Here is a 26,716-nt window from a genome sequence, read left to right as displayed (position 1 = left end):
CTCAGGCTGGCGTCCTGGGCGGGCCAGTCCCCTTGGCGAGCCTCTGGGTCTTCCTACCCTCCTTCGCCACCCGTCCTCCTCCCTTTTGCAGGGGGCGGGCGGGAGGCAGCCGAGGCAGGATGTGCGTGCGCACGCGCTCCCGCAAATACGGCTGAGGAGTTCTGTTCCTCGGGCATTTTCCGAGGAAGTCTGGAGCAATTAGGCTCAGTCCGGGGAGAGCCAGCGAGAGAGCGGGCGGCGCAGCCGGCGCGTCTGGGCTGCCTCGCAGGGAGGGAGGGGGCGGCCGGCCGCCCGGCGGCGACCCCGGGCCCCGGCCGCCACCATGGGCTTCGAGCTGGACCGCTTCGACGGCGACGTGGACCCGGACCTGAAGTGCGCGCTGTGCCACAAGGTCCTGGAGGACCCGCTGACCACGCCGTGCGGCCACGTCTTCTGCGCCGGCTGCGTGCTGCCCTGGGTGGTGCAGGAGGGCAGCTGCCCGGCGCGCTGCCGCGGTCGCCTCTCGGCCAAGGAGCTCAACCATGTCCTGCCGCTCAAGCGCCTCATCCTCAAGCTCGACATCAAGTGCGCGCACGCGGCGCGCGGCTGCGGCCGGGTGGTCAAGCTGCAACAGCTGCCCGAGCACCTCGAGCGCTGCGACTTCGCGCCCGCTCGCTGCCGCCACGCGGGCTGCGGCCAGGTGCTGCTGCGGCGCGACGTGGAGGCGCACATGCGCGACGCGTGCGACGCGCGGCCGGTGGGCCGCTGCCAGGAGGGCTGCGGGCTGCCCCTGACGCACGGCGAGCAGCGCGCCGGCGGCCACTGCTGCGCGCGGGCCCTGCGGGCGCACAACGGCGCGCTGCAGGCCCGCCTGGGCGCGCTGCACAAGGCGCTCAAGAAGGAGGCGCTGCGCGCGGGCAAGCGCGAGAAGTCGCTGGTGGCGCAGCTGGCCGCCGCACAGCTGGAGCTGCAGATGACCGCTCTGCGCTACCAGAAGAAGTTCACCGAGTACAGCGCGCGCCTCGACTCGCTCAGCCGCTGCGTGGCCACGCCGCCCGGCGGCAAGGTAGGCAGCCGCCGCCCGCCCCGACCCCCTGCCGGGCTCCTGGGTCCCCGGGGCGCCTCCCAGTCCCTTTGGGCACGGGGGTCCCGGGAGCTGCCCGGGAGCATCTCTGCCTCCCTCTTCTGACACTGCTTGCCAGATGGGTCGCCGTGAGCAAGGCCGGGGAATCGGCCTAAACTTGGGAACTGTGGTCCTTTGACAGATTAGACTCAGGGTGAAGTATAGCTCCAGCAGCTTCAGGGGTTCTGGAAAGACTCAAGGGAATCCGCGACCAGCGCAGAGTAAGAATGAGTGTGGCTCCAGAGTCAGAAGTGTGCAAAGGCTTTGCTGCAGACCAGCTGGGTGATCTTGGGGAAGTCGCTTAGCCTCTTTGGAGGTTGGGAAACATGGTTCCTATACACGTGACACGCAGGATAAGATACTGACACACGGCGTGAACTATATCCATGCACCCTCAGGAGTTCCAGAAAGAATAAAAGGAACCCACAGCCCGTGTAGATTAAGTTAAGAAGGCTGCCAGAGGAGAGGCCTCGGGAGTAAAAGCTGGATTCCGACGTGGGCTTTGCTGCCAACTAGCTGGCTGACCTTGAGCAAGCAGCTTAAGCTCTCTCGAGTTGGAAAGTATGGCCCTAGAGATGTGACACAGGGGGTGAAACACACACAGGCCCCTTCTGTAGTATTCCTCCAGGGATTGAAAGAATTCCAGAAAGAAGTAAGGGACCGCCACCAAATACAAATAATTGACAGTGAGGCCTCTGGAATTAGAACTGTTCTCGAATCTGGGCTCTTGGCTAAACAGCTGAGTGATATTGTGGCTTAACCTCCAGGTGCCTCCGTTTCCCTAAATGTAAAATAGCTTCTTTACCCCCTTCAGGGAGAGAACACGTGAAAAGGATCTAGCATGGTGCCTGGTGGAAAGTCAACGCTCAGCAAGCGTCGCCTGCAGTTATCTTCAACCTTCTCCCCTTGTAAGCCATCCCCTTGTGCTGGGAGCTGGTGTAATTATAACAGCCACCACTACTGGAGGCTTGCTTTGCTCCAGGCCCCGTGCTAAGCACTTCTGCTTCTCAGCTGTTTCCTTTGTAATCAAGTAAGGGAGGCACGTTGCTTCTCGTTTTGTGGGTGAGGAAAACTCAGGACCAGTGAGAGGCAGTCAGATGTCTGAGTCACAGCTTCTAGGTGCCAGAACTGGGTTCTGAACCCACAGGTGCCCAAACTCGCGACCACTCTCGTGTTGTCTCCCAGTGTAACCACAAGTGCCATTTACTGAGGGTTTATTATGTACCAGCGACTGTGGCAAAGCACTTTGGAGGCATTCTGTATTTAATCCTCTGAGATGAGAAAACAGGTTCAGGTCATAGAACTCGTCGAGAGCTGGGATTCAGGTTCTACCTCAGTTGTCCACCTTGGGGTGTTTTGACATTTTGGGCCCCAAAATTCTTTGTTATGGAAGGCCGTCCCGTGCATTGTCAAATATTGAGCGGCATCCGTAGCTTCTACCCACTGGATACCAGTAGCACCGCCCCCCGCCCAGTGGTGACAACCAGAAATGTCTCCATGTGTTGTCACCTGTTCTCTGAGTGGGGCACAGTCACCGGATGAGAACCGAGAGCTCCCTGATTGCAAAGGCCACATTTTCACCAACTGGGGAGGGGCGTGGGCCACGCCGCTGCCCCTCGGGCTGCCTGTTGCAGCGGAGGGGAATGTATTTGCCTGAGGGGCCCCCGGGGGCCTGTGTCTGCTTGTGTGCTTTGCCTCTCCCTGCCCTCTCCCAGCCCCCTCTTCCACAGCGCACACCCGGCCTGCCAGTTTTCCGACTCCCCCCTCCCCGCCTCCACCCCATCCTGGCCCCCGGCCTGTCTGTCAGCAGCAGCCTCAGCAGCTGGCCGACTCTGGGCGAAGGGCAAATATTTACAGCTCTGAGGCTCACCCAGGACCGCACAGGCGTACAAAAGACTGGCGTGAGCCTGCGAGTCACCAAAGTAAGGGGCAAAGCTGGGTCTTCAAGCAGGCGCCGGGTTTGGGGTGAAGGAGTTTCCGGAGTTTCTCCTGTTTATGCTGTCATCTGGACTTCCTGCATAGTTTTAAGTGATGCTTATTTATAAATAAGCCATTCACTCCCCCAGAGTTTATACATCATTCATTGTGAAGCTAGTTTATTATTTCTTCTTGCCTTTCTGTTTTCTTTCTGGAGTGTTTGGGTAAACTCCCTCTCGGAATCAAAAATATGATACTTGAATCAAAACTGTGGAAGTTTTTGAAGCTCTGTTGGGTGAGTCAGTAGGCTAGTCAGGGGCATTAAGTTTAGGGACAAGATGTTGCTTTTTGAGCTTACAGAGAAAGTTTCCTTCTGGAGTTGGAGAGCTGCTTGGGACTTTTATGGACCTCATTGCTGGGCCTGAAGACAGCCAAGAATGGCCTGGCCTGAAAGCTGCACTAGTTCATTGTTCTGGCTTCAGACCCTGGCTGGTCCCAGCCCAGGCCTTAGGGGGAAGCTCGCTCCTTTTGCCTTGAGGTTAACCCTCAGTGGCCCTTGTGGAAAGCTTTTGCTGTTCCAGCGTCTGCCAGACAGACCCCTCCCACTGCAAGCTGTTTAAGAACTTGTTTATTTCATTGGCCAGACTCTCTGCTCCTGCTGGGTACTGTTTATTCTCTTCTAAAAAGCAGAAGGATTTATATTGCTTGGAAACTCGCATGCACAACACTTTTATTATTTTTTTTTTAAAGTCCTATCATTTACCTCTCTGTTACAAGCTGAAGTAGATAAGAAAGACTCAGAAGATTTTTCCATACCCTTTCTTCAAGGCCTAGAACTTGTTCCATAAAATGATCTGGCATTATTTAAATAATATAAGGTTTCGGACTTTTGATACCAGCTGAGCATTTAGGGTTTGGACCTACCTAGGCATTGTTTCTCCTGCCCTACAAGGTGAGCTGAAACAGGTCTTCTCAAACCTTCACATGATTGGAATCACCTGGAAAGCTTGTTAAAGCGCAGATTCTTACCCTGAGAGATTCTGATCCGTCAGGGCTGGTATGGGGCTTGAGGTTCTGCGTTTCTAACAAGCTACCAGCTCTTGCTGGGCCACCTCTCACATTTTAGGTAGCTACTGAGCTAGACAAAGAGTTTAGGCTCAAGTACAGATATAGATCAACACATGTTGGTCTTTCCACACAGTTATGATTTTACTGATGATCGTCTGAACATCCCTTCCTGAACGTTTTTTGAAAGACCAGGGTGAAGTTCTAAAACCCAGACTGCCTAGCAGTTATATGATAGGTAACATGGTCCAGAAAGGCTTCCTGAACCAATCTGAAGCCTCATCCGGGCTACAGCAGACTTGGTAATGCTATGCTTGAGGATGTTAAAGAGTTGGGCTCCCAGCCTCAGTTTCCTACCCTGACTTGTCCCCCTGATTCTAAGAACAGAGGCGTTCCACAGCAAAAAACTTGTTTGGCTTTCTGGGAAGGAGAAAGTTCTGGGCGTAACTTTGCTTGGAATTGTTGAGAAACTTGAGACCCAGCCTTGATAGCTTCTGCTCTTGTATCCCTACTTCCAGTGTGTCATTGAATCAGGTTGATTTTACCTCCTAAACACTTCTTGAATCTGTTCATTGCTCTCCAATCCCATCAGATGATGACCTTGGTCCAAACCAGGGTTTCCTGACCTCAGCACTATTAGAATCTTGGGGTGAATAATTCTTGGTTGTGTGTGTGTTGTGGGGAAGGTGTTGTGTGCATTATGGGACGTGTAGCGGCATCCCTGGCCTCTACCCACTAGATGCCAGAAGCATGCCTCACGTCGTGACAGTCACAGATAGCTCCAGACACCGCCATTGTTCCCTGTGGGACAAAAATCAGCCTTGGTCTCAACCCCCATAACCTCTTGCCTAGGTCACAGCTGCTCCCTCTATGTATCTTCCTGCTCCCCTCCAGTTACCTCGAGCTGGGAATCATTTCTTAGAAATGTAAATCTGATGTCACTCTTCCTTCAACCCTGCTGTGCCCTGAGTTTCTCTTGGGTGGATATAAGGTCAAGCACACTCTGGGTCCTGCTGGCCTCCACCTGCCTGTACTCTTCTCCCCTTTAGTCTCTCTTCCCAGGTTCACTGGCTTCTGGCAGGTCCGTGAATATGTCCCCGAGCTCCTTCCTGCCCCTGGGCCTTTGCACTTGCTCTTTTTTCTCCTTGGAATAGTCTTTCCAGTTGCTCATTGCTAGGTAACTGGCAAGTTTTCCAACTCTCCCCTTCTAGCTCCTGCGTTTCTGTCAGCACTTAGGGTTTGCTCATGACTAGATAACCTTTCTATCCTTCCCATCCCAGCTCAGGCATCACTGCCTGTGGGAAGCCCTCTCTGACCTCACAGACTAGGTCTGGTGCCCTGAGACTCTCACCTTGGTGCTCCGCCTGCATGGCCTTCATCACAGCTGTAACTGAATAATGGGAAGATCTGTTTATTGTCTGTGAAGGACAATAAAGGAAGGACCACGTGTGTGTTCTTCAGGGCTGCGTATCCCGGCACCAGTTCGATTACCATGTACCCTGTGAACTCTCGATATGTCTTTGTTCCGTGAATAAATTCAAGATCGAAAGGGCTGTCTTGTCAGTCATCGAAACTTCTCAGATTGCTAACCAAGAGTGAGCTTGTTAGCTCACTCTTAAAAAAGAATGAGTTTTTCCGTGACCTGCAAGTTAACAAAATTGTTTCCAGGTTTGTGGGAGGCATGCTTTTGTTTCCCCAGATCCACCCAGATCAATATGTGTAAACTCCCAAATCCCAGAAACGATTTTGTCCATTTCAGAACTCCTGGAGATAAGTGAATCTAATAGACAATTGTATGAAAAGGTGTTCCAGATGTCCAAACAGTTTGAAATGTATCTGTTAGAATGTTCACAGTTCAGTGTCTTTTCTGTTTCTGAAAAGTGTCAGCAAGTGGCCATTCCATGGTGTGTCTTACAGAACAGCCCAGTTCCGCTAAAGGAATTGTGGGCTGTTGCATCCATTTCATTTCAGTGATTTATAAAGAAAATAAGGATTTGGCTTACAAATATGTTACCCAGCTACACTGGCTTGAATGATCATAACTGAATAATTTGAATTGGGAATTCTGTTGCCGTTTATCTGTAAGTGATTCTTTCTGAGTTCACAAATGATGTTTGCTTCTCTGTAAAACTATTTGATGAGAGAGAATCTATTTATAAGGTGGTTTTGTGTTGGCTGTAGACTAAGGAGCTTAAAAGGAAAGGAAATAACATTCATTGAGTTTAACTGGGTGCCATACACTTAGGGTACATTGTGTATGTACACACATCTTATTCATTTGGTAGACCCCTTTCTTTTTTGGTAAGAGAGGGGGATTGTAAAACAGATTATAAAACAGCTAGGTTAAGGCCAGAAGTTACACAGATTCTAAGTGTAGAACTGAGATTTGAACTCAGCACCCGACTCCAGGCTGTTACCAAAATAAGAACAGTATTTTCTCCTGAGGCAGTGTCCCCTCCAAAGTCTCATACAGGGTTTCCAAAGGACTGTTACTATACGTGCAAGTGCTGTGCGGGTTAGAGATGTGGGTGTATCTTCAGGAAGACTCTGTGAGGTTAGTACCCACAGCCCATTACCCTTCCTATTGCAGATGGAAAAAGAGAGACTCCAGAGATTAAACAGCTTCCCCAGCATCGTTTTCTGGCTCCGTTTAGTTGGTGTGATGGCTTCTGGTCCATGGTGATGAGGTGTGTTCACCCCACACTGTGATTCCTGTTTCCAGAGGTCTGGTGGGGAGCACATGCAATAGAAAACAAAACAGGTCCTGCCTGTAAAAGAGAGTTAGAGGGAGAGAGAGAGGAAGGAAGGGAGGAAGGAAGAAAGGAAGGAAGGAAGAAAGGAAGGAAGGGAGGGAGGGAGGGAGGAAGGAAAGAAGGGAGGGAAGGAGGGAGGGAGGAAGGAAGGAAGGAAGGAAGGAAGGAAGGAAGGAAGGGAGGGAGGGAGGGAGGAAGGAAAGAAGGGAGGGAAGGAGGGAGGGAGGAAGGAAGGAAGGAAGGAAGGAAGGAAGGAAGGAAGGAAGGGAAAGGGAAGGGAAGGGAAGGGAAGGGAAAAGAGGTGGTGTCCTGGATGGAATCATGCCTCATCTCCTTAATTTCGAACCTAGTAAGTTAAAGAGTGGTTGATGGTAGGAAGTAAATGAAATTCTTCCAAATGTGTTCTTTCAGTCCAGCTCCTCACATGCTTACACACTGCGTTTCAGGCGCTGGGATAGGCACCGCCGGGTGCAAAGGGGAACTTGAGCGGCTTTCACCCCTGGATCAATCAGACACCCACTTGTGCCTTTGAAAACAACACATCTTGCTGTTCTTTGCTCAGCCAAGCCTTTTAGCCGTGGGTCACCTCTGTCCCCCCAGACTAATGGTGTTCTAATAAGCCTGTTCCAATAAGAAAGGGAAGTGGTGTAACATAATGATTACCCTTGTAAAGAAAATAACTAACAGATGGACCCGAGCGTCCATCTTTCTCCCCTATCCCGTTTGTCTATTTACAGGGAGCCTAAGGGGCGGAGCCACGTGCAGCCTGTGTGCACGTGGGCCCTGCAGCAGCCCCTTCTCCAGGAGGGGTGGTTGGATGAGCTTTTACCCTGGCAGCGGGCGACGGGTGTGCAGAAATGAGTCCTGGGCAGAGGGGTCAGCCCTAGAATTTTGCTAGGAGCTGTTTTCAGGTGCCCTCTGTCTTTGCTGCACGTGGATCAGGAAGGGGGTGAAGTCGCCTTAAGGTGGTGGGTCAGGGTTGGTTGTGTCACCAGCAGCTCCAGGGTACCCTGAACTGAGCTGTCATGTGATTAGTATCAGACCCTGGAGTTGGCGATATCCGGGCTCCTGTGCTCCTTCTGCCTTGTTGTTGAGGATCTTCTGGGAGGATCTTCTAACCTCCTCTAAGCCTGAATTGCCTCATCTCCAAAAGGGGGTAATGCTGGTAGGACTGGCATTAGGGTTCAATGAGATGATGAACATAATGTGCATAGTAAGGCTTACCAAGCATTTGTTGAACATTTATTAAGTGAATGTTTATTAAGTACCTATAGGTTTAGGGATGTGCTTCAAAGTAAATCACTGAAGAAACATTAGAAATTGGAGATGGTTTAATAGAGAAGAAGGAAAGGGATTTTTACTCAAAGGATCACAGGCTCATTGCCAGCCATGGAATGCCCTTGGGTGACCAGAATCTCTGGCTTTCTTTTCTCTGACTGCTCGTCAGTGCTGGAAACTTTGTGAAAGAGGGATATTCAAGTCAATTTCACTGCATCTGGGTAGCAACTCTGAGCTAAGGTGTAAAGGAGGAGGCTGAAGGCACGAATAAGGTGAGGGTACTGGGTGTTTACTTGTATTTATGTTCATCCAACTGCAGTTAACAAAGCTAAAGAGGAATGGGCCAGGCCAAGCTCCCACCTGCCTGTAAGTGAGAAGGTAGGACTTTGCAGCTGGGTAGCCTTTGCTTTGTTGCTGATTTGGACAGGAAAATGCTCCAGGTTGGGTAATTGGATGATCACTTTTCAAAAACTGAAATCACCTTGTAGTCCATCAAGTGGAAATGTGAAAATGCTGCAGCACCTTAATTCGGCTTGTTGTTGTCTGTACGTTGGTGAAAGCGTCGCTTGTGGGCGTTCACCAGAAAAGCAGATGAGCGGATGATAAACATGAGAGATACAGACTTGAAATCAAACTCATGGAAATAGAGAAGTAGACTTAGGGATTTCTTAGGTTATCTAAATATAGCAGCAGATTAAAATATGTGTATATGTTTGGCCTAGGGCAGCACTGACAATCTTTACTTAATGTCTTAGGTTATTTTTCAGAAACATCTTCTTTGGCTGTGGATGAATATATCCTGTTCTGTAGATATTATGGCTCCATAAAAGCTATATCTTTGCTCCTTTCTGCCTGTTTTCCCTTGCCCTTTGTCTCTTTTCATCCTCTCTGCACCTATTCTGGTGACAGATAAACGCTGCTAATACTTCAGTTGACTGTCTCATCCGTTTCCAATTCATTTTCAAGCATCATTCCCACGACTACCTTCAGTCTTAGGCTTGAACAGTTTTCCCCTTCTGTTCTTCCTCCAAGAATCCCTTCTTTTAGAACTGACTTGGAATTACAGGGAGGGCTTGGTCCAAGCTGCTTCCTCATTAAAAACATAGTTTGACCAACGAAGATGACAGAAACATCTTGGTGCAGGGAGAGAAGGCATCCCCATTCTCTTTAGGACAGAATTTCTGGCAGCCATCTCTGCCTCCTGGTCCCCCCCAGCCCCGCCCCTCCACATTTTTGCGCTCTCTTGTCACTAGTCAACAGACAGAGCTGTTTCCCAGCTGTGCGAGTCTCTGGGAGCTTTGCATAATCTGAGGCTGAGAGGTGTTGTGTCACCCCAGATACACAGACTAGCGGTCAGTCAATTACGGTTCTCACAACCCGCCGGGCAGCTTTCCAGTCTAGCCCGTTCTCGGCTACAAGTCCCACAACAGCAATAATCAAGGAACACCCGTCACTGGGCGGAAAGGAGTTTTTAGAAAGAATCCACATCGACAGCGGCATGATGGACTTCGGGGGCTGCCACACCGCTTAGGAGATGGCTGGCGTCCAAGCTTCTGAGGCTGGGTTGTTTGGAGGAGAACGGTGACAGAGTGACGCTGAAAGGAAGAGGCACTCTACCACAGAAGACAGTTTGCATTCTTGGACTTAAAAGAAAAACAGCCACCATAAGGTGTCTTTTTGACAAAGTACATTTGACTTCTGCTTTTTCGCTGTGGCTTTTATTCCTCGCCCCCCCCCCCCAAATTCTTGTTCAGTTAGACCTTGAATGGAGCAGATTACAAATTGGGTGATTTTAACACTGATCGGTAGTTACATGTTTGAATATGATAGCCAAGCTTATTTGAAGCAGAATCTAGTGTATGTTCCTGGACTTGGAGCTTCTATTTCTGCTTGTAACTTACTGGCTGTGGATGGCTCATGCCACACTCCCTTCTCCAGGGTTACTCTCTCTCTGCCCTTTCTCAATCCTAAAGACCTAAGCATCTCCCAAGGAGACCCTACACTTCACTAGGGGCCTGACTGTCCACTTGATTTGGATTCTGGGGTGGAGACAGGGTGCTGAGCATCTGTTAGAGCTTCGTGCCCCTTCTCCCAAGGAGGCAGTGCTGGCGCTGGACTCCAGAATATGAAGGCATCTTCCTTCTCCATCCCCCACCCCGGGCTCTTGGTGAGAGCGCCTCTCCCTCCTGAATCCTGGCTCCGGAAGGGAAGAGACCCTGCCATTCAGGAAGAGGGTGGCTCTAGGTAAAGCTGCCAAGGAGGTGCTATCTCATTTCCATTTTTGTTGTTTCTTCCCCCCACCCCCCGTCTATTCTTCACGTTTTGTTTTCTTCCCAGCCCATCAAGACTCACTCATCCGATAGAACTGGGAGGTGTCCAAGTGTCTCAGCAATACCTGGGTATCCTGTGCCCCCCACTCCTCCCTCCACTGTCCATATCCAAGCCCACACTTTCTGGGACTTGATGTTTCTCCTGTCCTGTTGGGAAACACCATCTGTTCCCCCACCCCCTTTGCTCCCAGGGCCATCTCCCTCCAGGCCTGGGGATGTCCTATGTCCGATTTCCCCTCCTCGTGCCTCACAGCCGTCTGATCAGTACCCTTTGCCCGTCCCATCTCTGTGCCCCTGAAGGTCCAGGCCGAGCTGCTCCCCTTGTCTTCTTTATCATGTCTGTCTCCCACCACCTCCAGGATAAAATCTGTCTCCTGGCACTTGTGCAGTCCTCTAAGAATGTGCCGCTCTTTTTCCAGACTTGGGAAAAGGAGGAATGGGTACGTGGATGTAATAGCTCCCATCAGATGGCCAGATGTTGGGATGAATGTACAACTGTCTTTATTTCCTTAACTTCAGGCCTCAGCTCTCCCAAACTTGCTGTAGACTGAGTAAGTTAACTTAGGATTAGACATTCTTCATTTCCAGAATTTTGTAGCAGAGTCATTTATGTGGTTAAACAGCACCATGGCCTCAGTGCTGAGATGTGCTAGTGTCCGGCCCACGCTGTGCTCTGCTCGTGTTTGGAACCCTTGCTATTGACCAGGCCCTGTACGGGGGCACTAGGCAGTGATAGTCTATCTCATTCATGTTTCAAGAAGAAACCATTATTATCCTCATTCTAAGAATGAGGAAACTCAACTCAGGTTCTGACTATGAAGTCCAAGATCTTAACCATCACCCTGTTCCTGTCAAAGGTATAGTATTCTTATGACACCCTTCAGGGTATAATAGCTACTCTCATCTTTGCCACTGTTATTGCATAGTCCAAAGAAGCCCTGCTTAAAACTCTAATTACATAATAGATACTCTAATCTTTGCCACTGTTATTGCATAGTCCAAAGAAGCCCTGCTTAAAACTCTAATTACAAAGCTAATTAGATGTCTAGTCCTTCATGACATTGTAATGTGAAAGCCGTGTCTTTTGAGGCAAAGGAATTTAGGGTAGGATGCACACGTTTACCAGCCCAGGAGGAACAGCATGGGTGTTGGAGTCCTGTGGACCTGGGTTCCAACCCTGCCCCTCCCTCTTGGAGCCACGTGATCTTCAGCAAGTGTATGCATTTCTCGAGCCTCAGTTTCTCAGGTGTAGAGCATTGATATAATACGTGCCTCCCAAGGCTGATGTTTCAGTTATTCAGTTGTTTTTGTGAAACAGAGCTCTTTCTTTTTTTTTTTTTAATTGGTATATATATTTTTAAAAATTTATTTATTTTATTTATTTATTTTTGGCCGTGTTGGGTCTTCGTTGCTGCACGCGGGCTTTCTCTAGTTGTGGCGAGCAGGGGCTACTCTTCATTGCGGTGCGTGGGCTTCTCATTGCAGTGGCTTCTCTTGTTGCGGAGCACAGGCTCTAGGTGCGCGGGCTTCAGTAGTTGTGGCTCGCGGGCTCTAGAGCACAGGCTCAGTAGTTGTGGTGCATGGGCTTAGTTGCTCCATGGCATGTGGGATCTTCCCGGACCAGGGCTCGAGCACACTTCCCCTGCATTGGTAGGCGGATTCTCAACCACTGCGCCACTAGGGAAGTCCTCTTTCCCTTCTTTTACTATACCAAGCCACTGAGAAAGTTTCAAAGCATGGGTTCTGCTAAACTACCAAAACAGAGCAATACAAGTTAAATTTTCCTTTAGATGAACAGTGTCACTTATTAACATAATGTCTGTGAACAGCCGGGAACACAGTATTGATGAGAGCCTTTGTCCTTATTCCATTTGTACATCTCTTCACTCAGTGGGATATAATTGAATGAGAATCATTTAAATGCCCTGGATCTGATGCATTTTGAACCCAGGAACAGGTTAAATAATTAAGCAGGAAGTAAGGTTAACCTGTTAAACATGCTGTTGTGTGAAGCCTAGTGTTTAAATTCTCTATTATTTCTTCTGAAGAATCAGAAATTAAATGAAAGTATTGATAGTTAAGGTTGCTTGTGGGAAGGGGAGTGGAAAGGGAAAATCAGGATCAAGCTCCGGGTGTCGGAGAAAAGGAAATGACCTTTGGTCATTAGATGGAGAAATGAAAGGAATTCGGCTCAGGCAGAGCTTTTCTCGTCTCTGTCATCGCTCCCAGTATCATGTGTTGAATCTTCCACATGATGGCTCAGTCCTGTTAATTAGTCCTAAAATAGGCAATGTCACCTAAAACCAGTGTCTGTCCGTCCTGGACAACAGACTAGGTCAAGACACTTCTAGAAAATGAGAACCCACTTTCTTTCTTCCCTGGGATTGAGTGCATCTGGGAAGGAGGTGTAGACAGTTAACTTGATTGTTCTTTGCATATTGCTATTTGACTGAGGAATCTTGTTTCAGGCATCGTCTCAGTTGGTCTCCATTGTCCCTGGAGGGAGATCTTTGAGTTTGGGACCAGACCTAGGTGTCTTTGGGCATCTCAGGTTGGGTCTTCTGGAGATAAATAGTTCACTAAAGAGTTTGGAGTTTTGTTCTGATACTGGTTTCCTGGGTAAGACCTCCTATGATGAGTTCCTCTGTGGAACTTTTTGGAACTCCAACAAGGGAACGATCTTGGGTGGGACCAAATATGTTGCTAGTCTACATGGCACTCTTTTCTATGTTCCACACGAAAAGGGAGTTAGTGTAGACAGTAATTAAGGTCTAGAATGGGAGATCATGGGTTTAAATCCCAGCTTGACCTCTTACTAGCTCTTTGACAAGGGACAGCTTTCTTACTTGTTCTCGCTCAGCCTTCCCACCTGTATCATGAGGGTGGTAATAGTGCCAGTTGATAACATTGGTTGGATTATTAAATAAAATAAAGCACTTAAGTGCTCAATATAATTTCTGGCACATGATAAAGAGCCAGTAAATGTTAGCTGTTATCATTGTTAATGCAATGCAATGAGATTTCTTTATTTTTCTTTCATTTTTTAGAAGAATAAATAGTTGTCACACAGTAGATTTAAAACTGGTCTGTTTTAATCATATGGCTGTGCATTCTCCTTTGTGCATCATTTGAGCTTGTCCAACCAGAGACATCTGCCTTGGATTACTGTGTGACTGTACAGTGTCTATTCTTGATTAGTTATGAAAGCCAGAAATGTAAGATATGTATGATAACTCTCTCAAATTCCCATGTATTTCTAACTTTTTCACCTCTCTAAGATAACAAAGCAAGAAATGGACTTAGCAACATTTTCTGTTTCCAAGGCAGAAGGATATAAACTCTTCCAGTTTGCACATCATTGTATTTACATCTCAAAACTATTAGGGTGATTCTGAACGTTTATTCTCTTACAGCAGTGAATATTGTTGCCTGTTCTCTTGTTGCAGGTCAGATGAACAGTAAAGATTGATAGCGTTGATAGATGCTCTGGATGGTGGTGCTATGAATAGGACTTTTTTTTTTTAATAATTTAAATTTATTTATTTATTTATTTTTGGCTGTGTTGGGTCTTCGTTTCCGTGCGAGGGCTTTCTCTAGTTGCGGCGAGCGGGGGCCACTCTTCATCGCGGTGCGCGGGCCTCTCACTATCGCGGCCTGTCTTGTTGAGGAGCAGAGGCTCCAGACGCACAGGCTCAGTAGTTGTGGCTCACAGGCTTAGTTGCTCCGCGGCATGTGGGATCCTCCCAGACCAGGGCTCGAACCCGTGTCCCCTGCATTGGCAGGCAGACTCTCAACCACTGCGCCACCAGGGAAGCCCCGGACTTTTTTTTTTTAAGTTCATAAATAGGTTGTCATTACTGAGGCGCTGCTGTTTTTTTGTTAAGGTACAGTAGCTTGATAGAGACTCGCTTCTCTTTTATATTTACCTACTGTATTTTCTGCATTGAGTAAATGACGCTGCAGAAATGAAGATTTTGTTGTCTTGTTCATATAGGACACCTAGTTCTTTCATCAGAAACTGCTTTTTTCTACTAATAAATTATCATTTTTGTTTTTACAGGGTTTTAGTAATTGATGCTAAGACTTCTATGACATTTTTGAAAATATTTTGAATTCTGCTATACACTAACTAGTCATGAGAAACAGCCGTTGTTGCTAAGAACTTTAAGTGCTTGGAGATACTTTTACACATTAAGACCCGTTAGTTTTTTTTGTTTTAGAAACTTTAATCTTTATTTATTATTTATTTATTTATTTATTTATTTAATGTCTTAGGTCGCGCCCTGCGCAGCATGTGGGATCTTAGTTCCCTGAGCAGGGGTTGAACCTGTGCCCCCTGCATTGGGAGCATGGATTCTTGACCACTGGACCACCAGGGAAGTCCCTGAGACCCATTAGTCTTTAGTGTGTGTGTGGCTGTGTTACATACAGTTTTCTGGGCCAAATATGGAACAGGGTTTTACATTGACAACTATAGCAATAAATGAAGCAGTGCTCCAGAAAAACCACTGGGCACTGCACAGTTGGCAAGAGTGGTTTTCGTTGCCACCGTGGAGGTCGAATAAGATATTTGCATTCATGTCATTCAAATGTTGCCACTTATTTCCCCAGCAGAAGTAGAAAGCGCAGATTTCATCAGGAAGCAATAAATATCAGAATAAAACCTCTTTGTGATAAGCTGTCAGTGCTGTTTTTGAGAAGCGTAAAAAAAATTACCGCATTTAAATGATACCCTGTTTAAACAGAAAACATGAGTGAAGCAATTGTAAACTTATAGCCAGTATATGTGGAGTTTTGCATATCATTCAGGTAGTTGGAACTGTTTCAGAGGTGTATCAGCAAGTTTAATATTTATGTCTAAGCCTATTAAGTGATAGTTTGTGCAGAAGGTTAAATCTATTTTTATTTATCTGTCTGTTACTTGAGAGTGTTAGTTGGGGTGCCCTGGCATCTCCATCCTGTTTGACTGTTGAACATTGCGCCTCTGAGACCTGCTGGGGCCATTTCTGCTTGTTTGATTTAAAGGGGCTCAGGTGGACCGCCCCCCTACCTTAAACAGTGTTTTCTGTTGCACACTCTGCATCCCCTCAGGACTGGACAGTCATTACTTTGTGAAAATGCCCCTTCCCCCCTTTTCAGTAAGGTTCAGGATTTTTCTTTTTCCCACCCATGTTTGCATCTGACTTTTCAAGAGCCATTTTCCCCCCAAGTCTCCCAAACACAGATGACTACTGATGGGCCATACGTGCACACAGACTTCCAAGGGGATTGCTGTTGGAACCTTTCATGACATAACGTGAATGCTGCTGTTGACAATGGTTGAGAAACAGACAGACAGTAGCTATCTAGACAACCAGCTTGCACTGGGCTGGCCATAGGAAAGATGCGTTTGCAGACCATGGTGTCACTGAGAGAAAATATTCATTACACGTGTCTGGACATCTCCAAACGTTCTTCAGTGATTGCTCCAGGGTTAGATGGTATCAAGAAATGTTTGTAACCTCTTCAGCGCAGGACAGAGTTTCATCATGGGCCCCCAAAGTTTTCCCTGGTTAAACTTCTCTAGAGACGTAGGATTTTTAATGCTCAGCAGCCCGAGTCCACTTAGACAGAGAGAAAATTCCTCCCTTTTTTTTCGCTGTTTGTAAATAAAATTTTGAACTCATTTGTTCCCTGCAGGGTGAAGAAACAAAAAGCCTGACTCTTGTCCTGCATCGGGACTCCGGCTCCCTGGGATTCAATATTATCGGTGGCCGGCCGTGTGTGGTATGTTAATTGCTGAAATGGGTTTTTCTTGTCCCTAATGCAGCTGGAAGAGGGGTCAGGGTTTGGGGGGTGAGGGGTAGGAAACCTTGCTCACTTCATTCTGCTCTAATTAGAGTTCATTGTATATCTGACATCTTCACGCTCAGGGATTTTTATTATCTTATTTTTTTATTGAAGCATAGTTGATTTACAGTGTTGTGTTAGTTTCAGCTGTACAGCGAAGTGATTCAGTTTGGGGGATTTTTATCTCATCGTGGTCTCCTAATGTAGCATTGTCCTAGTCATACAATAGCTTATCTTAGCTGTTTAGCTTTGGGGATGCGTGTCTGGTCGGGTAGCAGTTGAGCTGAGGCACGTGGCGTGAGACGTGTGCAGTTGCACGGAGTGACTTTGCTAGACTGGGGGCTCTGAGACTGGCCATGTGGTCGGGGCTTCTGCTCTGTCTGCCCTTCATCAGTCAGGGGCAATTCCCCCATTTGTGGGATAGTGCATCCCATGCTCTTTCTTCCCTCTGGAGCTGTTCACCCCATTCATCATGATCCCCTCCTCCAGAAAAGAGAGACTGAGTTCAAATCTGTCAATTTAATTGCAAAGAGAATGTCTGCTAAGAGGGCTCTGGGGGGTGGCAGAGGATGTGTTTTGGGATCTCACCTTTCACGCTGGATTGCCCGAGTATGTGTCATCTCTTGCTCTTTTCTTGGGCTGACCCTTTCCTTGTTTGTTAGCTTTGAAGGAAAATAGTCAAGGGAAGGGAAAAGAAAATCAGATTCACTCATTCAACAAATAAGTATTGAACACAGGCTGTTCGCTAGGGGCTTGGAGATACTGGCCAGGGAGACTGGGTCCCTGTGGTCATTGAGTGTATGTCCTGGGTGATATTGGGCAAGAAACAAGCAAATACAGTAATTACAGATGGGAGAAGTACAATGAAGGGTAAAAAGTGGGAGGATGGCATGTGGTAGCTACCGAGGAGCAAGGGCCACCATTGGCTAGAGTAATCAGGAAAGAGAGGAAGGGATATTAAGGCAAATCCTAAAGGATAAGAAGATGTCAGCTATCCAGCTGTGGTTAATGTTTGCCCCCACCTTCATGGAGCTCAAGTCCAGATGGAGGAACTGATGAGTTAGGAGAGGAAAACACTGTTCTCATTGATATACGCTGTGCCTGGGTCCAGCTAAAGATGCGTGGGGGTGGTGGAGTGGGGGGGGCCGTTAACCGTAGGGAAGGAGGCATCCTGGGGCAGGGCCGTTGGAGCTGGGTTCTGAAGGATGAGTAGGAGTTTGCTAGATCAGAGGGTCCATATATAATACATTTAGTTGAGCAGTCTTAACTGTAAAAAAAAAAAAAAAAAAAAAGAGCATATTTAGTTAGCTACAGATTATAAATATATTTACTACTGAACTAATGTTACCTGTCTTATAAAAGTTACATGCAAAAGAGTCATTTTAAATTATGAAGTTAAAATATGAATATGATTTTTAAAATGCTTTTTTGTCATTCCAATGTGTTGCATTGCAAATACCCATCTTTGAAGACCACTGAGCTAAAAGAAAGTGGGCGGACCCAGGGAAGCCCAGACAAGGACAGGAACAGAGTTGAGGGGTGGCAGGAAGTGGTCAGAAGGAGGCTGGAGAAGCAGAGGCGGGTTATGATTAAATTCCCTTTGCTTTTAGCCAAGGCCACAGTTTCTTGCAAGAAACTTCCACACCGTTGATTGTAAGAAACGACAGCTTAGTTGTACGTGATACGTAGTCATTAAAATGATAAACTAATACATTATCTGCCTTATAAAACATACTTAAAAAAGAACACTTCTAGACAATGAGGAGAATGAAGGTGGGCGGGGGTAGGGGCCGGTCCCACTTGGCTGGGCCCCAGCACTGTGCACACACCCTTGTGTTCCTCCCATCGTCTCAGGGTGTTTCATAAGAAACTAACACTGTGGGCTTCCCTGGTGGCTCAGTGGTTAGGAATCCGCCTGCCAATGCAGGGGACGCGGGTTCGAGCCCTGGTCCGGGAGGATCCCACATGCCGCAGAGCAACTAAGCCCGTGCACCACAACTACTGAGGCCCACGCGCCTAGAGCCCGTGCTCCAAAACACGAGAAGCCACCGCAGTGAGAAGCCCGCGCACCGCAACGAAGAGTAGCCCCCGCTCACTGCAACGAGAGAAAGCCTGCGCCCAGCAACAAAGACCCAACACAGCCAAAAATAAATAAATAAAATAAATTTATAAAAAACAAACAAACACAAAAATCCCAGCAGGTTTCTCCTGACACCCATTAAAAAAAAAAAAAAAAAAAAGGAAACTAACATTGTGTCAGGCTGGGACTTTTCGCTTTCTCCTTTTTCCAGTTGACCGAGAGATCCTAGGCGGCATGTCACGGTGCTGCTCTGATTCAGTTCTTGCTGCCAGGGGTTAGGCTCTCCAGCTCTGGGAGGGGCTGAGGGAGCCAACTGGGGCTTGACTGGCTCAGTAATTGTCCCTAGGAAACACCAGGACCGGATGGACCCAAGTTCTCCAACTTACCGTCAAGAATGTGTTTTGCCGTTTGGCACAAATAACAGAGAGTTGGCTGTGCTTGGTTTTTGTTCATAATTTTTATTCCTCCTCTCCATACCCATCATTACCAGTTTTAAGAAACAACTACCGTAAACGAAGATGCATTTCACTTTTAGATGTTTCAGAAGTTTCTGCAGCCAAAAGCGCCCAAACTAGGAAGATCTCTTCTGCACACACCAAAGTGTACATAGAAGAAGGGAGCCTGATGTTTGCAAAATGCCTGAAATGGAGAGGCAAGCCTAGGGCTTGACAACTGTTGGGCAGCCAACTATGGGAAAGCCCGAAAAGATGGTGTTTAGTTTCTGCACATCCCCAGGGGTGAAAGGATGCTTCCAGCCTCACTAGAATGCAGTTGTTGTTTTTTTCCTCAGACTTACCAAAGAACATGTTTTAGGTCATTTTCTTTTTCCTTTAAAAAAAAGTGATTTAAGCACAAACCAGACTCAATGTTGTAGCATTCAAAAGTGTTCTCAGTTTATGTGGTCTTTTTGCAAGAACTCCATGCATGGCCCTGGGGAGGAAAATTGAATTCCATATGCATGTGTTTGCCGTTGTGTTTTTAAAAACTTGTGCTGATTAGCAGAAACAGCAAAGGGAAACCTAAATGGATTCTTCACTGTTGCCTGGAAATCTGGCAGGTCATTGAGAACAGGCTAAAAAGCCAGGATGAGCTACAATGCGCACTCATTGTCAGTTACTGGAAGTAGAACACCGTGCACATGACGTGTGTGTTTCCCAAGGAATTCCTGTGTTGGATGCTTGGTTGGGTTGTGGCATAAACCCAGCCAGGGGGCTCTGACATAAGGCTTTTCATTGCATGATGCTCTTAGCAAAATCACATCACCCATTCATGAGTGCTCGTATCCCTAAAGAAACAGCAGCCAGTGTAGTGTATCAGACCTTTCCCATCAGCCTTTGGCAAATATACTTCATTGTTAGGCACCCCTGGGATGAAAACAGTCCCTTTCATTTTTCTGTTTCTCAAGCCACCAAAAGCAAACAAATCCTAATTCATCTTGGTTCACCTTGATGCATAGCTCTACCTTAAAATGTGTTAGGAGAGGAGCCAACAAACAAAGACTAAAGAGATGTCTCTTAAGAGAAAAGTCTAGCTATCAGGGACGGGCTTGATTTGGTTTTTTTTTTTGATTTTGTGCTTTCTGTATTTTTTGAATTCTGTTCCCATCCCCTACCACTGTCTTTATTTAAGCTCAGTTGTGGTGTTTGCTCTTGCCTGTTCCTCTCTAATTTTTGCTTGGACTTTCTGATGCTCCTTAAGAAAAATTACTTGTGTATGATGTATTTTTCTGCAAATCAAGCCAAAGCCCAAATCCCATCCCCTTTTTCCCCCGTTCCTCCCCAGCCAAGAAATGCAAAACAGTTAAATCAGAGTAAACACAGATCTCTTTTCATTTGATATATTGACATCATCTCTTAGGGAACTCAAGCTTCTCCATAAATCCTTTGTGGTCCATTGAGACTCTTCAGGTTCCTCTAGTGGAATATTCCCATAGCCTGGAATGTTGGAATTCATGTGTATTTTTGAGGTTTTTCTCAATGGGAGACAGCATTGCACTTAGAGCTTGTATAAGAGAATCAACCTATCCTTAGTTTGAAAGTGACCTATGCCACTTCTTAGCTGTGTGACCTTAAGTAGGTTACTTAACCTCTCTGTCTCAGATTTTTTCCATCTATGAAATGGATAATAATATTACATACCAGTTGTGGTTATTATGAGGATTAAGTGGTGGACAGAGTACACTCACTATGTACCTGGTACCTAGTGTGTGTCAGTAAATAGAAGCTGTTGCACTGCTCTGTATCTGTATCTGTATCTGATACAGGCACGTAGGGAGCTACAGAGATGCCTTGGGACGCGTGCATCATTAGTAGTGGCTGTGAGAGAGAAAGGAGGCTCATAGAAATTCAGACAGTGAAGGCCTGAGCGGAGTGCTGTGATGCTGGCTAGGGGTGCCTTTGGGGGCCGGCTGATCCAGCACAACACCCACAGACTTGCAGACCCTTCTCTCTTGGAAGAGTGTTGATAGAATCCAGATGGCAGTGAGAGACTTATCTTTGTCTTGTGGGGATAAATGTTGGGAAAAACACTTAATGTTCATTTTTGCCTGTGATTTTGGTGTCTTTTGAATCATATTTATAACATTATATAGTGTGTGTGTGTCTTTGTGAGAAGCGGGGGAGGGAGGGAACAGAAGAGATGGAGAATGTGCATTTTCCCACCCTTGGTTACTGCTGTTATACTTCAAGGGGTAGATTGAACCACTTCAAAGCCATCTCTCTCTTTCTTTAGAATATAGGTTTGTTTTTGTTGTTGTTGTTTTGCAGTTTAAAGAGGAAAATGTTGTATTTTCATAATTATTTTTTAACAAATGGAATTTTGATGTATTTGCATGTAGAGAAATTAGTACTGAAGTGGACCTTCTTATGGCGTTATGTCAGGGAAATTACCACGATGGTAGATTTTGGAGTTTTTGTGGAACATCCTGAACTTACTTCCCAAATGCTTTTGTTTGGAAACAACACATGCTTTTGCCATTGCATTTATAAATCCATCTGTTAATCACGAGAAATTTAATCCACACACTTGGAGAGCATTCATCCCAGTGCTATTTGGAAAGAAGTTCATGAACAAGCTGTGAGGGTTTTTTTTTTTATGAGTTTGTTGGAGCTTTTTGATTTTAAATAAAGGGAGGACTTTGAGCAGCGAGCCGTCTTCTTTCCCAGAAAGTTTCAGTCTGGACTTTGAAAGATATAAAGGGATTCAAGAAGATTGGAGATCAGAATTTATTAGGAAGGGGGAGGGGTCGTGGTGGGCTTTTCTGATGCAAATCAGAACAAAGATAAAACGCCTATTTTCACCATCAGATTATTGGATATTTAAAAGTTTTATAATACTCTGTGCTTGTGGGGATATGAGAATACACTGTCTAATGAGCTGTAAGTACAAGCTCTCTGAAGGGTAGTTTGGCAACATCTATCAAATATACATACCCTTTGACCCAGCAGTTCCATTGCTAGGGATTTGCCCCGATATATACTAGCAAAGATGTTTCAAAATACAGATAGAAAGGAATTAGAGGTGACACAGTCTCTAACAGCAACAGCTGTAAACAGTGCTAATTATCCCTTTGTGGGGATACTGTCCAGTCACTTAAGGGAGTGAGGTAGACAGTGGGCCTGATGGTGAAGAATCTCCAACATTTTTAAAGTTAAGTGAAAGAGGCCAGGCACCCAAGAACGTGGGGAGCATAATCCCGTTTCTGTGTGTAAGAAAGAAAGAAATACATGTTTAGGAAGGTGATACATGAAAATGTTTTGGAAAGGATGGATAAAGTGCTACTCGATGCAGTGAAGGGGTAGAAGGACAGTGGGTTAGAGATGGCAGGGGCTTATCATTTTATACCTTTTGGTATGGCTTGACTTATTTTATCACATGTTAATTTTAGTTTAAAACAGATATCAGGGGAAACAGCTGGCTTTTACCCCGTTGCCACTTGTGCCACCAGCAAGAACCCATTACTGTTTTAAGAGTGTAAGCTTGATTTTCATGATCAACTTAATGCCTAGCATTCATGTGTGTTTTTTTTTTTAACCCAAAGGACAACCAAGATGGATCGTCCAGTGAAGGAATCTTTGTATCCAAAATAGTTGACAGTGGACCTGCAGCCAAGGACGGAGGCCTGCAAATTCACGACAGGATTATCGAGGTATGTGGACACTGCCAGGGTCTTCTATAGGCCGAATGGCATCCCGTCTTCATCCGGCTCAAGGCAGGGTGTTCGGTGGGGCAGGGAGGCCTCAGCTGGTGACTCTTGAGGCAGGAGTCAGACCTCTCCGATGGTGTGGGACCAGACTGCGTGCTGATTGCCTTGCTCTTAAGCTTTTGTTCATGTTCAGTGCAGAGAAGCCAGATTATGAGTGGCTTGTTGACGATTTGGCTCTTGTCACGCGGCCGCGCATCTGTTTTGCGTGCTTCAGTTAGAGCTTCGTGTGAAAACCACTGGAGAGTCGTGTGTTAGTTAGAACCAGGTGAGCAGTCCCTGTGGTGCAAATGGTGGCTCTGTTCAGATCGGTGACCAGGGAGGGGGTCATTGTGTCGGCTGTGGAATCACTCTAACGTCCTCAGGGCTCATGACACACAATCATTTCTACGTATCCCTCTTTTATGCGTGTCTTTTTTGCCTGTTGTCACTTGTACTAGTTGACTGTCCGGGGACGTGCAGGCAAAGGTTGATATTCAGGACGGTCACTCGTCTCATCACCCACTTCCTCATTTTCAATTTTCACTCATCATTTTAAACTTTTACTTAGGGGCTTTATAGATTTTCGCCGGGGAAGGTAGGTAGCTCCCTCTGTCCCGCCACAGGACACTTTGGAATAGGGTCACACAGTGTCCTGGCATGCTCCGAGTTGCTGAAAGGGAAAGAGTGATTCAGGGCCTGCTTGTGTGGGCTCCTGTTGCAAAGTTTGATACAAATGACTATATTTTGCTGGTGGTTTTGGCTATTTTGATTGCTCTTTTAATGGGTAAATATATATATATATATATATATATATATATATATATATACATGGGCTCAATTTGTTGGCTCTCCTATGAGGAAAAAATTAAATAGGAGAATCCAGGATGAGTTGTTGAAGCCCATAAGAAACTCCCCCATGGGCCGTAGCCATAATACAGCACATTAAACAGGAAACTGGAAAAATGGTACTGTGACCACTGCATGTTTTATGTTCCAAACACACATTTGCATAGCATCTGTATTTCTTGAGTATATTTGTGGTCTGTTTCAAACCTTGTACCGAGTGGGAACTCTGACCATGTGATAAGCCATGAGGGAAGTTCCTGTAACCCACTGTAATGTGGCCATGTGCTTCCAGGGAAGGGAGCGTTGGAGAGAGGACGACAGAGTCTTGCTTTTCTGGTCTCGTTTGGATGAATTCTGCAATGTGCAAAGCAGTACGCTTCAGGTCAGTTTATATCCTTAGGGAAACAGACGGTTATATCGCCCCAAGAAAGCGAACTGAACGAGTTAGGGTATAAGAGTTACTTTTCTGAAGGAGTGGATGCAGTGTGACAATTGACATATTAAAAGGATACTTGATTTTGTTTTAAGGACATCATTAATACTGCTACATCCCCCTTGACTTTTTGAAGGGTTCTTAAGCTTGGAGATCTTTTTGCTGCATGTTTTAGGGTCAATCTTCATATTTCCCTGGTCAGGGGAGTGGATTTTCCCTACCAGGAATTTGCTTGGGCAAGACGCTTTTTCAAGAGCTCAAATGTGTCCTTACTGTCTTTTTTTAAAAGAAAGAGAGAATACATTTTCTGGACTGTTGTTCCAAAAGATAAGTACAGCTTCCATTGCCAAGGGTTTGGTGGAACAGCCAGTTTCTGTAAGTAATGGAATTTCATTGCTCTTATGTTTTGCAAATGAGAAATGTACAGCTGGGCAGGATTTTCTCTTGGCAAAGGGTGATCTGTGTTTGAAACATTTAGTACTGTTTCTGGTAAGTCACATTCCCCTTTTGGATAGTATGTAAAATATTAATCATGTCCCAGTGCTGAGATGGAAAGAAGGATGATCACAATAGAGAAACAACATATGTGTAATTGCAATTGACACCCCGTGCCCTTCTCCGTCAAATCCTAATCTCTTTTGACATGATACAGTGATTCGCATGCCTGCAAACGATGTTCTCCTGTTCACCTTGTCTGTGTCTGAGTTTATTACCAGGCATGAATTTGATTGTTTTAAGTGTGCCTGTGGGTTCACTAAGAAGAGTCAGGGGCTTTCTAGTTTTCCTCCATATTTCTTCCTTTTCAGAGGAGTGAGCAAACTCCCACTAGATTTTCACCATAAGAACTTTCATCCTGGCAAAAGGACGTTTATATTAAATCCATAGAGACTGACTAAATCTCGTCCTCACTGCAGAGTTGTTAACGGTTACTCTGTTCCTACCGCTCTTTCTTCCCTGAGACCGGAGCTGTAGTTCTCACCCACATCAGAACCAAGCACGCTCGCCTTGTGTTTTATCGGAAATATTGTGAAATGCCATCAATACTCTCATGAAACGAAATTCATCGATAATATTTATATACATGCACACCTAATGGTAGAACCTATATACTGTCATTAATAGAAAAATAACAGGAAGATCATTTATAGTAAAATGTATATATCGGTGTGTAAATGCTCGGGCACGGCCGCATTAGAAGCCACTGTGATGTTTGCTGCCAGACGCTGGCATCTCCTTGTGGGCTCGGCACGGTGCACCGGCGACAGAAGTTGCTGGTCCAGGAAGGCGGTGCTGCGGAGTTTGGCACCACGAGCGGCATCGCCGTCCACGATTGGATTTTCCACGGTGGTGAACAGATTGTGGTTAAGATACGGCACAATTAAATACAGTCTTCCTTTGATTTACACACGTCTTTGTGTGTGTGTGTGTGTGTGTGTGTGTTTTAAAAATTGTGGTAAAATATACATAACATAAAATTTACCATTTTAACCATTTGTAAGTGTACTTTTCTGGGGCATTAAGTACTTGATCGTGCAACCATCACCACCATCCATCTCCAGAACTTTTTTGTCTTCCCAAACTGAAACTGTAGCCATTAACCCACCCCTCCTCCCCTTCCCCCAGCTCCTGGCTGCCATCCTTCTGTTTTCTGTTTCTATGCATTTGACTACTCTAGGTGCCTCACATAAGTGGAATGCTACAGTATTTATCTTTCTGTGTCTGGCTCATTTCACTTAGCGTGGTGGCCTCCACAGTCATCTGTGGACTTGTAACATGTGTCAGAATTCCATCTTTTTTAAAGCTGAATACTATTCCATTGTATGTATAGAAGTATATACCACATTTTGTTTATCCATTCATCCATCGATGGACATTTGGCTTGCCTCCATCTTTACATTGTGGTGAATAATACTGCTGTGAACATGGGTGTGTAATCTGTATGCATTTAAATTGCAAAAACAAAACAAAACAAAAAAACCCTCAGTGTTTATATGTAAAACAGAGTTAGGGTGTACCCTCAGGTAATTATAAAACGTTTGTTACTTTACCTTTACTAATGTCTGGCAGGATACGGGAAGGTTATTCAGGAAGCCCAATGATTCTTCATTGCCCGAGACTCTGTGCGTTTAGGGCTTCTAGCATGCTTGGTCCCCACCCCAATCCTTGTGACAATGAAAAATGCTTCCATAGGTTTCCAGCACTACCTCGGGTTATGATAGGGACCCCAGGGAGAATGACTGGGGTAGAGATTTGTCTTGTTCCCAAACCTTATGATGCAAGGTGCGTTGCTCAGAAGCTCGTTCTTGCATTCTGCTCGTCTCTCATTTGGCGGTAAGTGAATTTCTGTGACAGTTGTCTGGGCTAAATGCAATGTCCTCTTCTGCTTTGAGATAGTAAATGCAATTCTCCGAGTGCAGTGAAGGCAGGGAGTGAAGCCCTCTGTTGCCACTAACCTTTATTTTGTACAATCCTCTGTAAATACGTGTTCATCTTGGGAGTGTTATGATTTGAAGACCCAAACATGTGGTCACAGAATGTGTGTAAGCTCAGTGGCTTTTGTGTAAATCAGTCATTCTCTGTTTTGTTTGCTGTAGGTTTGGTTAGTCTGTCATTGCTCAAAAGGCTGGGTTACAGGGTTGACTAGAACAGATTAACACTGCCTTCCCTTCCCGAGCTAGGCTACTTGGTAAAGCGAGATTTTACTATTTGTTAGTGAAGATAATGTTCTCCCACCAACTAAAATTGCAGGGTGGCATGTGAATTCACCTGAAAAAGCATTTAGTTTTAGAAAAAGGAAGACGCTCTTTTTTTTTCTGTTAACTTTTTATTTTGACATAATTTCAGACTTGCATTAATGAATTCCTGTACAGTCTTTACCCAGATTCCCCCAGCATTAACAT

General features: G+C 46.1%; 1 protein-coding gene across 1 annotated transcript in view; it reads left to right on the top strand.

The window, feature by feature from the left end:
• Positions 1–230: 230 nt before the first annotated feature.
• Positions 231–26,716, top strand: part of PDZRN3 (PDZ domain containing ring finger 3) — a 248,774-nt gene continuing 222,288 nt past the window's right edge. Inside the window, exons 1-3 of the mRNA XM_036869714.1 lie at positions 231–1,045; positions 16,125–16,211; positions 22,394–22,501. Of these exons, the coding sequence (XP_036725609.1) occupies positions 323–1,045; positions 16,125–16,211; positions 22,394–22,501 (918 nt within the window). The 5' untranslated portion in view covers positions 231–322. The remainder of the gene's footprint in view (positions 1,046–16,124; positions 16,212–22,393; positions 22,502–26,716) is intronic.

This window comes from Balaenoptera musculus, chromosome 11 (assembly GCF_009873245.2).
Source record: "Balaenoptera musculus isolate JJ_BM4_2016_0621 chromosome 11, mBalMus1.pri.v3, whole genome shotgun sequence".
In the NCBI taxonomy this organism is placed as follows: Eukaryota; Metazoa; Chordata; class Mammalia; order Artiodactyla; family Balaenopteridae; genus Balaenoptera; species Balaenoptera musculus.
This window is presented reverse-complemented; position numbering and strand designations above follow the sequence as displayed.